Below are 12,170 nucleotides of genomic sequence, written 5' to 3'. Positions count from 1 at the left end.
TTTCCTGGGCCCACTAGAAATTTAGAAGGGTTTTTCTACAGACTCAATGTGACCCAAGGAAAACCAGTCTCAGAAATCTTTACTCTGAATATTTCTACAACTGCCTGGCAGGACTGTGGTGCTGTATGGCAACACCAGGCAAAATGTTTGGTCAAAAGCAAATCTTAACTTTGGTACCATATTTTTGTAAATCACTATACCTTGGATTCAAGACCATGAGGAACTTAAGTTTCCTTTATATAAATAAAGCATTTTTAGATCATAGTTAATTATAATTATTTGTTAAATGGTTTGTAAAAAAGTTCTGGTTCTTTGGGGCTTTGTTCATTAGGTATTTTCAAAAAAAAACCCAATGAGTCACGTACTGAGTCCTTATAAATTATTTACAGACTAAACTATTAAATATACACACATACACACCGAGACGTGCACACAGTGACCTATTTTTTACACTTCAAGACAGCTAGTTCATATCAATTCTCAGTGAACTGTTGTTTCCAAAAGCAAAATTTTTACCGATGTCAGGAGAGCATAACGGCACCTTTAAAAACTAAAGTATTGACATCACACACCAAACAGGTGGGGCACAATCAAGCAATTTTAGTAATATAAAAGCAGCAGCAGAAGGCAAAGCCAGGCAGCAAACAGATGAATAACTGGGACAGAAAAAGCCAGGAATTATAATGTAGTGGCAAAATTGCAAAGAGAGCAATGAGATGAATGCAATGATGACTAAGATTAGCTTTTTAATATCAAAATGGGTTGGAGGATAAACAGACAAACTAGATGAAGCAGGGTAGCAAATACTTTGATACCCACATCCTCTCTATGTTCTAGGACAAGAAAATTATATCTTCAAAAGCTTTGACCCATTTGAAAACAAAAGGTATCACACATTTTTCATGTAATAGAAATTAACATTGTTTACATATTGCATATGGAAAAACAAGTAAATCACTTACCAAGGATTAATATAAAATGCCAAAAGATAATCAGTCCAAAGGCATGAGGGTAGCAGAGTTAGGAAAGCAAATACACTTCTACGCCTGTGAGCATTAATAAATAACATACATAAAGATGAAAAAGTGAGGAGAGTTAGTAAGACAAACAGAAATCAGGAGATCAGCAAATTCTTTTTTAAAAATCAGCTAAACCCATAACGGCTTCCTCTTACTTACTTCATTATATTATTAGAATCTATAGAATTTTTACTCCTCAAACTGACACCCTATGCAGGATTTTCAGCTATCCAACATAAAATTATGTATGATCAAAATAAATATGTTTTATGGTATTGATACAAGCCTGTTATTCTAAATCAATGTTAATTAATAAACTGGCAGATTTTCAGAAAGTAAAATTTGTTTGAAAATTTCGTCCACACGTTTATGGTCATTACATAGGTGGTGCTAAGTCTATTTTCTGATGTTTTGAGATATTTCAGGACAGACACAGTCTGTTTTTACCGTGTAAAACTATGATAATCTCCCACATTTGCTCCTGCAAGTGATCCTGTGGATATCAGAACATCTGTATCAGAGATAAATTCAGATCATTCCAGTATCTCTTAATACCCTCTATTGAGTCCGATTTCTGAAAGCATCAACATAACATTTTGCAGAGTCCCATTTTTAAGCACTTTAAATTCTCTCTTAGGTTTCCAGCAAAAAAACTTATTTGAACAACTTCTAACTGTGGTTTCTATGAATAACTATTCACAGCAGATTTCATTGTGGCTAAAGGAAATTTGAGGACAAAATAATTTTCAACTTCTGTATTTGCAACCTGTTTACTAGATTCTGCTATGCACTCACCCAGGAAACCCACTCAGGACTGGTCTACCTGTTGGTGGAGTGGGCTACAGGTAATTTGCAAATGTGAAAAACTCACGAAACTTAAAACAAGCAGGTAGCAGGAATTTTTGCCAAATACACCCTCACCATGTTTTTTTTTCCCCATGAGAAAATCTGCTATCCTAAAAGCAACACCATCCTTCTACAACTGTTCTAAAGAGGAACCACTAAGTGAAATTTCCTTTTTCAGTACTCCTGGCTCTTATAAAGTGGGTAGATACGGTGTTCTCCCTGATAAACAAATCATGTCAAATGTAATAATCTCTAATCTCAGTCTTCCCACTACTGGGGGGAAAATTCTGCCCATGCAGTGAAAACTCCCAAATTATGCTTTAATGAGTTTTTGCTGCTGAAGAGCAAATGAGCAGCGCAGTTTCCGCAGGGCACCTTCCCCAGGCATTGGTAGGGATTGTGCGGCTTGGCCAGCATCAAGAGCCCTTTCCAGTTAATCATGTGCTATAGTGGTAGCAGCATCAGGGCCTTAGGGTTTAACAGTTATTTGGGTTTCTATGGGACAGGACTGAGGTTGAAATTCAGTTTTCCATAAGCAGGTCTCTGCTGCCACAGAGAGGTTTTCATTAGGCTTAGAAGAAAGAAGTGATGATGTTGCCAGAGGACTCCTCTTTCCTTTGGGAAACTCTGAGTGAGGTTTTTACTTCCTCCTGCCTACAGAGGTAGAAGGAATTCTTTAAGCTGGGGTCTTCTTTCATCATCAAATCATCATGAGAAATTTCCACACTCTTATCAAATCACGGGCTAACGTTCTTGCAGACCTACTTACATTGTTCACAGATTAGGAACTCTGACATCTAAACCAATCAATTTCATTCAATGTATGAAAAATAAGTAATACATACAATATTGTTCTCTGGAATTATATAGTCTTTCAACTACTGCTCAGGTGTATGAACAATTTTATCTAATTAAAAGACAGAGATGCAGAAATTCCTCAAATCCTGAAAAATCTGCTGAGCTGAGCTTTCCTCAGGAATCAGCGGATACAGCCATAGCTCCCTTACTAGACCCCTGGAATAACCCTCCACAAAACCGGTTTCTTAACCTTTCTACCTGTCTTTAGGGCCATATTTTCCATTTGGCTGCCTGGATGGACAGTGAATCTGGTCTTGACATTAGACAACAGAGGCACACAAAACAAGGTATCATCACTAACTCTCAGAGAAGTCAGGACCATAAGATTAGGGCACACTGCCTCCAGTTATCAAAAATTTGTGGAGATATTAAGCAAGAATATTTTTCCCCCAATTTGTATTTCTATAACATATTTTATGTATATATACATATACACACACACATACATACATACACATATACTAAATCAAGCAACAACAACCTTCACGTCCACATCCAAACCTATTAATTAATTCCTCTTCCCAGAAAAAAAGCCTTTTATGGTTTTAATAACACCTGTTGCTAGTTTAATCATTCGATTCAAGCTTGGATATTTAATTAACATGAGTGTTTGATCTTCTGCCGCCTTTGCCATTAATATAGTCCAAGCAAGAGAAGCTGAAAGAGGGATTAGTTTGTACTGCATACAGCTGGCTGCTATTAAAGCTAAACCAAGCAAGTGAAGCTTGTTTAATATCCAGTTAATTAGCAGCACAGTGAGGTACTGACAAGATTTGCTGGGCTTGTTAGTTCAGTTTGCACGCTTATTAGCAAAAGGCTTGTTGTGGTGCAATGTCAATCCATTTAATCCCGTCCTTGTTGGCAGGCTGGATCCCATGAGATCATGGAAGCAGTTCCCTGCACACCAATTCCTCTTTCCAACTTCTTGGCTGTCAACAAGGCTGACCATGGGTGTAAAACCAAGGTGCCTATTTTCTTCTTCCTACATACTGGAAGCGAGCTGCTTTATATCTGTGTTTGGACTTGCCTTGAAAGAGAAGAGCTTTTTTGCATAGTTTGCTGATAACCAAACAGTAAACCTTGGGTCAGTCATTAGCACCCATTTGATTATCGAAATAGGAATGAAAATGACCACATTGGTGCCAGTCAGTAGCTCTCAGAGCCCTTTTGCTTCTATAAAAGCTAGTCCTACAGACTTCCTACGTTTAAATGCTTTTTGGCTGATAGTGTCTGTGATGGTCTGGAGTCCATAGTCAGTACCTGCAATTCTTGCAGGTAGTTTTCTAGACTAGCAAGAATACGTGGTGTTTCCCATCCTGAGTCTTTTCAACACCACTGAACATTAAGTTCCAGTAAATATTTGATTTGGCTTGTCCTTGTCTTGCAATGCAAGGAAAAACTAATTAATGGCACTGCATGAAGACAGTTGCTAATTGGTCACCTACAGGCAAGGTTACTCCTGGATGTAAATATCTCTCTATGGAAGAGTTAATGGATTTATAGATCAAGTTTCTACATTTTTGTGTTATTTTAGGAAATAGGTCTGTAAGAAAAACAAAACAAAACAAAATCCTCCCGAAACACATCTATGTAACTTGGTTGACGTGGATATACATCATTCCCAACTAAAAATAGCAGGTGACAGAATACATAGTCTTGAGTCATACTAAAATAATGGCATAGTACTTCTATCTTAAAGAGGAACAGTGATGACATAAAAAATAAGCACTTAAGATTAAAGATCATATTTGCCAAAAAGCAGAGATGGGGGAAAAACAGAATTAAAAGCTTTGCTTCAAACACTCACCAGTTATAGGGAAGCTTTCCATCTCTCTCTAATGATGCAAAATTGACAAAGGTTCCAGCCCCGCATTCCCTGTTTCAGGAAGATCATTGGGTACAAAGTTACTGGTTTTGGATTCATAACACTTGCAAAAATGTTGATTTAACTCTCTGAGTTGCAGAAAAGTACTGAACACTCATTTCTCTGACTAGGTCTGAGATAATCTGTGCTAAACATAACTGAAATCCCTTAACATAGTCATCCAAAACCAATAAATGTTCAACACCACCTGAGATCAGGTTTCCTAATAATGCTTAAAAGAGTGAAATAAGGGAGAAGTTGCTAATGAAGATCTCAAATAGATCTCATCTTCTGTCCAGATTTGGGCTTTCTACAGTCCGGCGCTAGCACTAGTTGCTGGCCTCAGTACACTTGCTAGATACTTACATTCTATGCTAAATTTTCACTGTTCCAGCCATAAGGAGATGTGTAATTGTCTCCATTTGACAGGGGCTTTGTCATTTTGAGTTCACAAAAGAATTTTGAAAACTCCCTGGATTTCCTGAATAACATTCCAGTGAATTTATCACAGGTCCATTATTTTCAGCTACACTTGATAAACTGACTTGACTACTTTTGATTCCTTAACTTAAGCAAGCAATTACTTGCAGCATCTCACTGGATTTACTTTTTTAATTTCCTCCTGGGTTTTTTATTTTCTGTGGCTAGAAGCAATGATCAAGAGAAAAAGAAAAAGCTTTGGGTTGCCTGCACAGTAATTAAACGGGAAAAAGAATTAATTTAGCTGGGTTTTTCATAGAGTCAGTTGCATGTAAAAGGAACAAACCACAATGTCCACTGAAAGAGCCTGCAAAATGTGTGGTGTGGTCACCTGTTGCATGGAATACATAGCCATGTCGTGACACATAAAATGCAGTCTCTGCTAGGTAGCAAAGTGCAAGATTCTTCACATAAGTTTTTTTACATGAAATCCTTTCCTTTCTTGAAACAGGAAAGTAAATTAATATAATATATATAAAATAACATAACATAACAATATAATATAATATAATAAATATAACATATTATAATATAATATAAATATATGGACCTAATCTTGCAAAGCTCAAAATAAGACAAAGGTTGAGGCTTATAACTCAGGTCAAGAATGAAAGTAGATAGAAGGAGAAGACACAGTATTCCTAGATAGCAGCAGGACAATTGTTTTGAAGGTATTCTATTCACAAGCATCTTGAGTAGAACTCATGCACACAACCATCATCAATTGCAACTATTGTCATGATGTGTTTGCTGTTGTCTGAAATTTTTGGAATTAGCATAAGTCTGGACTTACCTGGCCATTTGTAGATGTTTTCTCCTGAGTACAACAAGAGTCACCAGCAGCAGTCCAATCAGAAGGATACTTAGGATGGCTAATACAGAGATTACCACTATGTTGGGATTCATCTCAGTGACTATAGATACAAACAAGGGCTCTTGGTTATTCATTTCAGAAGTGCTGACAGTTTTTTGTTTTTTTGTTTGTTTTTTGTTTCCCCTGAATGTTGATAGCATTATTTTTCTGAACTGATCTCATTCAGCCTGGAGTGTCACAGAGAGAAAAATCTACCACTAGAGATAAAGGGAGGTTTTGACTAGTTATGACTCTTACAAAATTTCTGTGGGGAAATGACTTCACTCTGGCATTTTGTTAAAACTTTGGTATGTTCTGGGGTTTTTTTTTTGTTTGTTTGTTTGTTTTCCTCTTTAACTGATATTGATAACACAAGAGAAAAGGGTGAAGGAAATGTAAAAGACAGGTATTCATCATCTATGTCTCCAACGTACATTTCAACTCTGAAGTTGTTCTTCAACAATAATCAATAACTTCTCTGACCCAGAGGCAAAACAACAGGCTGAGGCTCTGTAATATACTGGGTTGAAATTGATTGAATCACTTTAGCAAATAAATCTTAACAAAATATTCTGTTTTAAAGAAGAGCTGGAATAAACTCTCAATGACAAAACCTTGATTTATTTTTGTTCCATATTATGTGCTTATCGACTGTGCTACTATGAGACCTGATACCCTGTTATGCTCATTATATAAGAAAATCTCTCTACTTGCTCAGAATAATTTCACATCCACAGTTTAATTTAGAGAAGTATTTTTTTTAGATTAAAAATCATGGAAATTTTTAAGTTAAGTATCAGACACTGAACTCCAGCATGGAGTAATGTATGATGTACAGGACCAGTGACTAAAGCTACACAACTCCCTAACTAAGCAGAGATGACACCGATCATTCTGAAGGAGAGATTTTAAAGAAGAGTCCAGTGCTCTGGGCAGTTCAACACTGATATTCTTTCTTCAGTCAGTACAGAGCCAAGCTTCACAACATGCCCAAGGAGCCTCCATCAGGAGCTATCCCTTTGGGGTGTGACTGCTCAAGATCCGGCAGTGGCCCTTCTTCTCTCTCACCCTGTCTCTACTTCCTCACTGAAAGCAGAAAGCAATTTGTTGCCTTAGCAGCTTATAAATGTGATTTTCCTCTTGCTTGGGCTTGGCTGAGAAGATGTTTTTCTCCATAAATGTCATCAAGGAATACGCTGATGTTCAGCCTTGGCACCACAAACCAGGTCCCTGATTTCTAAAACCCAGTAGAGAACTGAGCCTCTACTTTATATTTTTTCCAAGTCAATCCCCTAACAGGCATTTTTCTAAGGACTTTTTAAAGCTGCTTCCCCATCCCATCCACATCTGGCAGCCTTTCCATGATCCAACTAACCCCTGGGGCCAGCGTCACCAAGACCAGCTTTAGAAAGCAAGTAGAAACAGATGTTGTAACTGGAGGAGGAAGAGGAAAGCAGTGAAGTGCTACTTACCCATGGTGGAAACTGCAATGAAAGCGGGGATGCTGGGGCTGTTGTGGCTGAAGGTGGTCACACTGCAGTTGTAGGAAGTGGCAGGGGTTAGGCTGGAAACGGTCACTACGTGTGAAAAGACAGTGACAGGTTCCTGCAGAAATGGGGAAAAATATTCAGAGGTTTGTAATTGCAAGAGCACTAATCAATATTCCCTTCTCTATCCCTATATTTGACCAGGTAAAGTCAGATCTGGTGAAAGAAACCAGCGCTTCAAAACCCAAGGAAGGTAACCAGGGCCTGCTCTTGAACACAGGCAGGTAACCCTGCCAGATAGCAGAAGAGGAGAGAAGAACAAGGGTGAAACCAGCAGTGGGAACAACCCAGAGTACCCCAAGGGTGCCTCAGAGGGGGCTGGTCAGGCACATGCTTGGTGGAGGAAAGCGCTGTGACCTCCAGGACATCCTCGGAGGTGGGCAGAGCTCACGAGCTCCGGTTACTAAGCCATATAGGTAGGAGGAAAACAAAGTTATTTTTATTCAAAGCTCAACCAAGGCAATCACAATCTCCACAGGCTTGTATGAATCTGTGTCATATCTGCCTCTGAGGCAGTTCCTCTGGACATGAGGCAGTTCCTCTGGACAAAAGGCAGTTCCTCTCTGTGAGCCTTTTGAGAGGCCAAGGTGAAAAACAAAGCTTGAGCAAAGCCTTTGGGTAATAACTATGATCAGATATCCCACACCTCAGTTTTTCTAGCTACCAGAAACTCCTTACATAACATATTTATACAATATTTTAATTATTACGTCCCTGATAAAAATTTTTGTGCTTTATAAATGTTGATATGGCAAAAGACAACAAATACAACACATGCATTGACTTAAAGATAAAGCTCCTTAAGGTCCTCAGAAGCTTTTCTGTGTTGTCCAGCAGAACCAAGGGTGGGTTGCAGATGTGAAAATAGGGATGCTGAGTCAGTGGTTTAGAAATGGAACAAGGAGAAGTTTTATGAATGAACTCACTCCAGATGGGGAGTGCAAGATCCTGTAGCAAGTCCAAAGCACTGGATTTTTGCAGTGGCCTGTTGTCATTCATGGGCTTTTTCTAGGCTAGCAAGGGTGCCTGCTGCAGTGCAGTTCCGAGGTACGTTACACAGATTAAATCACATGTACGTGAGTGTAAAGGAACAGACTTTTATTCCCTGAGCTGAAAGGAGGGACTATAGTTTGCCAATTGTACTTCGTTGGATATTTTCCATTTTCCCCTCTGGGAAATTTAAATTAGTCAACCAAAACCCAAGATGTTAAAAGCTGGAAAGTTATTGCTTTTTGTTTTGCTGATTTAAAAATGGAGGAAAGGGACAAAAATGTTCATGTAATTAGCATGGAAAATCATTTAAAAAAATAAATTCACCAGTCAAATGGGAAAGCATCCCTTTTTACAGTTTAAAAAGGAGCCCTTCCTCTTTTTTTTCATAGAGACTGAAAAGAGAGTGACAAATCTAATGAGAAGTGAGCTGACAATCTCTGTGCATTTCCTAGTGACAGATGTTCATGTCAACAAATGAGACACCCACTGAAGCTCCTGCCAAATGGAGCAGTCTTTTCCTGATGTTCTCAAAACAGATTTGCTCTGCACTAAAGCAGCAAATCCTTCCTTGCCTGACCACGTCATTATTTTGAATCTCTGCTAAGTAGATAATGACTTCACGATCTTTAGCTATTCACCGGGAAAAAGCAGGAAACTAGATGGGGAATCCAAACTATCCAAAAGATTAAATTGCATTTAAATATATTTTTTTTTCCTTTCATCAGTGCCTTTCTCAATTTAAAAAGAATATTAAATAATTCAGACTGATCTTCCATAGGATTAAAGAGTATGTATGTCTCTTTTGTGATAATCAGTGGTCTAATTGGGTTATTTTTAAAATTTTTTTTCTGAATGATTCCCCATAATGTGTGACAGTCCACATGACAGAATGATGTTTCATGGCATGTAATCACAGTGATTCACTTTATCATCAGCTAAACTGCAAAGTCTCATATGTTGCACAGCATTGAATGTCAAGGAATTAAAACTACTACTGCTCTATTCTTCATTGAACAATATTACCAGTCTAAACACTCAGATATTCAGATGGCCTCTGAGCACAGGTACCTAACTAGATGGAGAGAAAAGGAGGTCCAATTGTGAAGCTGAGAAGGTGGGTCTCAAAGGAAGTATCCTAAGAGACAAAAAGCAGGAGAAGCAGCTGCATTTGCAGCATAAAGGCATTCTTTGAAAAGCAGTGAAGGTCCTATTGAACTTCAGTTAACAGTTCTCCAAACCATGGATAAAGTAAGGCAGAAATAATTAAATGCTGCATAAAAGATCTTATGGCATCTGAATATGTCTGGTTTTCCCATTCCTTATCAAGCTACCTGATCATTTTTCCCTTCCTGCCCATTGACATTCCCTTAGTTTTGTGTCCTTTTAGGTTTTGCACAGTATATTAGAGCTATTTTCATGAGTAAGCAAAGACTGACACTCTGCTGGATGCACACAGCTTCTGTCCAACTAGTTATAATCTCGTCAATAAGACAGAAGCCAATTTTGATATTGTAAAATAACAACATATTTTAGATTTGAAATGCTTCAGTGGTTTAGCTTTTAAAGGTTTCATTCTGAACCACCTTACCACATTTGGTTTTATGATCTAACCTGTGTACTGAGCATAAAAGGTCATTGGGCTTTACACACAAAGGCTAAGCAGCAGATACCAAGCCAGAAAGATGCAAGACCCAATCTCAGTTTCAGAGATGAAGAGCAGAAATCAAAGGAGAGATGCTTACATACCTGGACTTTTGTTTCCTGACTAGATCCAGCCTGCTGGCAGTAGACTTCAAAGAAATCAGCCACTCCTTCTTCCACCCACAGCAGAGTCACGGAGGTCTGAGTCTTGTTGACAGCAAACAGTGATTTTGGAGGGGCTGGTTCTGGTTAACAGAAAAATCTCCTTTTATTAAGCTTATCTTTAAGTTTTCAGACAACTGAGAAGAGGAAGCCGCAAACAAAAATGCCTGATGCCCTTCTATCTTTCATTTCCTCAGATAAAGCCTGCCAATGTAAAGCCCTGCCTCTCATGGTGATAAACTACCACTGTAAAATGGGAAGATGATGAAGTGTCTTGGTTTTTCTTCTCTATTTAAACTGTTCTCTATTTGGACAGTTGGATAATTACTTCACTTCCCTTTTCAGCAAAGCCCTTGTTTGAGGATGATCAGCATATTCTATTAATAGAACAATGTTAGTGGAAACTCTTTCGCGAGAAGATGTCTGTCCACCTGTTAGCAACACATTGGCCTCAGAAAGCTTTTCTTCACAAGGCCTGCACCAGTAGATGATAAAGGAGCAGTGTCCCACAAGCAAAGGCAGTCTAGATTCATTTAATTGTAGCTGGGGATATATTAATTCAATTAGCAGCTTAAAAAAACACCTTGGAGTCTTTCTTTCTTCCCAAGCTAACATTCTTGCTTTGCTTTATTTTCATTTTATCTTTACTCAAGTTCAGGAATTAATTGCTCAAGACTGAAGTCGCCTGCAGCTTCAGCTCTTAAAGCACCAACAAGGCTTGATCCCAATTTTCACCCTGATAACTTCACATGATGGGTTCTGGCAAACCTAGCTTTCAACGCCCCAGGAATCCTGGACTCCTTTGATTTGATTTTAGAGAGTGCAATGTTTGGGTTTTACATTTCCAAGCCATTCTCCAGAGTTTTCAGATTTTTACCTAATCTATGGATGTTTAATGAACATTGTCATTCTCAAACAATGACCTGATTCCATGATCCTGACACATTACATACAACATGCTGTGTACAACAATGTTTTGATCTTATTTTTTCCCTTTCACAAATAAATTGTTATTCTCATTCTGTAAGATGCTGTCAGAGAAGCCTGGATGTGATCTGTAAGATCCGCCACAAAACACTTGGCACAAAGGACTTGCTCAAGTGGTTACAGACATTTTGGAGATGTATCTGATCCTCAGACAATCAGATCAGTGTTCTAGTGTTGGAGGCTGCCAAGATTATATTGGCATTAGGGAGAGAGTTGGGTAGGGACTGAGGTACATTCACGTGGCTTCTTCTGTGTCACAGGGATTACAGTGTACATGCTGTCCCAGAATTACATAGGAAAGCATCCATCTCCCTTAATTACACCCATATATCTGCTCTTGGATTCAGAAACACATTCCATCCCTCACTCCAGGTAAAAAATGGCCTCAATTAAAATATGAGTTTTGCATTTGGGCATCATCCCAAGCAAATTCTCCTTTTGCCTCCAGCAAATGGCTTGATTTTTTTGCAAGTGGAAAGTTGCCAGGATGAAGCAAACATCATGGAGGCAAGAACATTTGGCAGGAATGTGTAAGTGACTGCCAAGTCCTGAGTCGTCTATCACTTAGAGTGAGTTCCTACTACTGCTAATTACAACTCCCATTGCTCCCTTAGAGGCAGAGAGAAGGAAAATCTCTGGTAAAATATCCTTACTATTGTCTATTCAAAGTGCAAACAGCATAAAGGAAAAAAAAAAAAAGCAACAAAAAACCAAATCAACAAAAAATTCACACACAGAAGTCTAGAAGTGATTTAGCAAAGTGGAATTCCACTTTCTTTTTGCTGTTAATAAAAGAGAAACAGTAAAATAACTATACCAGTTCAACAAGAGACTGCCTGTCTATCGGCAAAGAACAGATACAACTAGGCTACAGGGTGTACAACATGAATAATATGTGACACTTGTGGACCTGCCTGAAG

At 38.4% G+C, this 12,170-nt stretch overlaps 1 protein-coding gene across 1 annotated transcript in view; it reads right to left on the bottom strand.

Annotated features, from left to right (window-relative positions):
• Nucleotides 1-10,346, bottom strand: part of LOC104527488 (receptor-type tyrosine-protein phosphatase O-like) — a gene marked incomplete at both ends in the record, with an annotated part of 16,411 nt that extends 6,065 nt beyond the window's left edge. Inside the window, 5 exons of the mRNA XM_010171219.1 lie at nucleotides 963-1,046; nucleotides 4,531-4,599; nucleotides 5,861-5,981; nucleotides 7,393-7,525; nucleotides 10,207-10,346. Of these exons, the coding sequence (XP_010169521.1) occupies nucleotides 963-1,046; nucleotides 4,531-4,599; nucleotides 5,861-5,981; nucleotides 7,393-7,525; nucleotides 10,207-10,346 (547 nt within the window). The remainder of the gene's footprint in view (nucleotides 1-962; nucleotides 1,047-4,530; nucleotides 4,600-5,860; nucleotides 5,982-7,392; nucleotides 7,526-10,206) is intronic.
• Between the last annotated feature and the right edge of the window lie 1,824 nt (nucleotides 10,347-12,170).

The sequence above is a fragment of the Antrostomus carolinensis genome, unplaced genomic scaffold, assembly GCF_000700745.2.
Source record: "Antrostomus carolinensis isolate BGI_N321 unplaced genomic scaffold, ASM70074v2 scaffold14457, whole genome shotgun sequence".
Lineage (NCBI taxonomy): Eukaryota > Metazoa > Chordata > Aves > Caprimulgiformes > Caprimulgidae > Antrostomus > Antrostomus carolinensis.
Note: the sequence above shows the minus strand (reverse complement) of the source record. Positions and strands in the feature narration are given on the sequence as shown.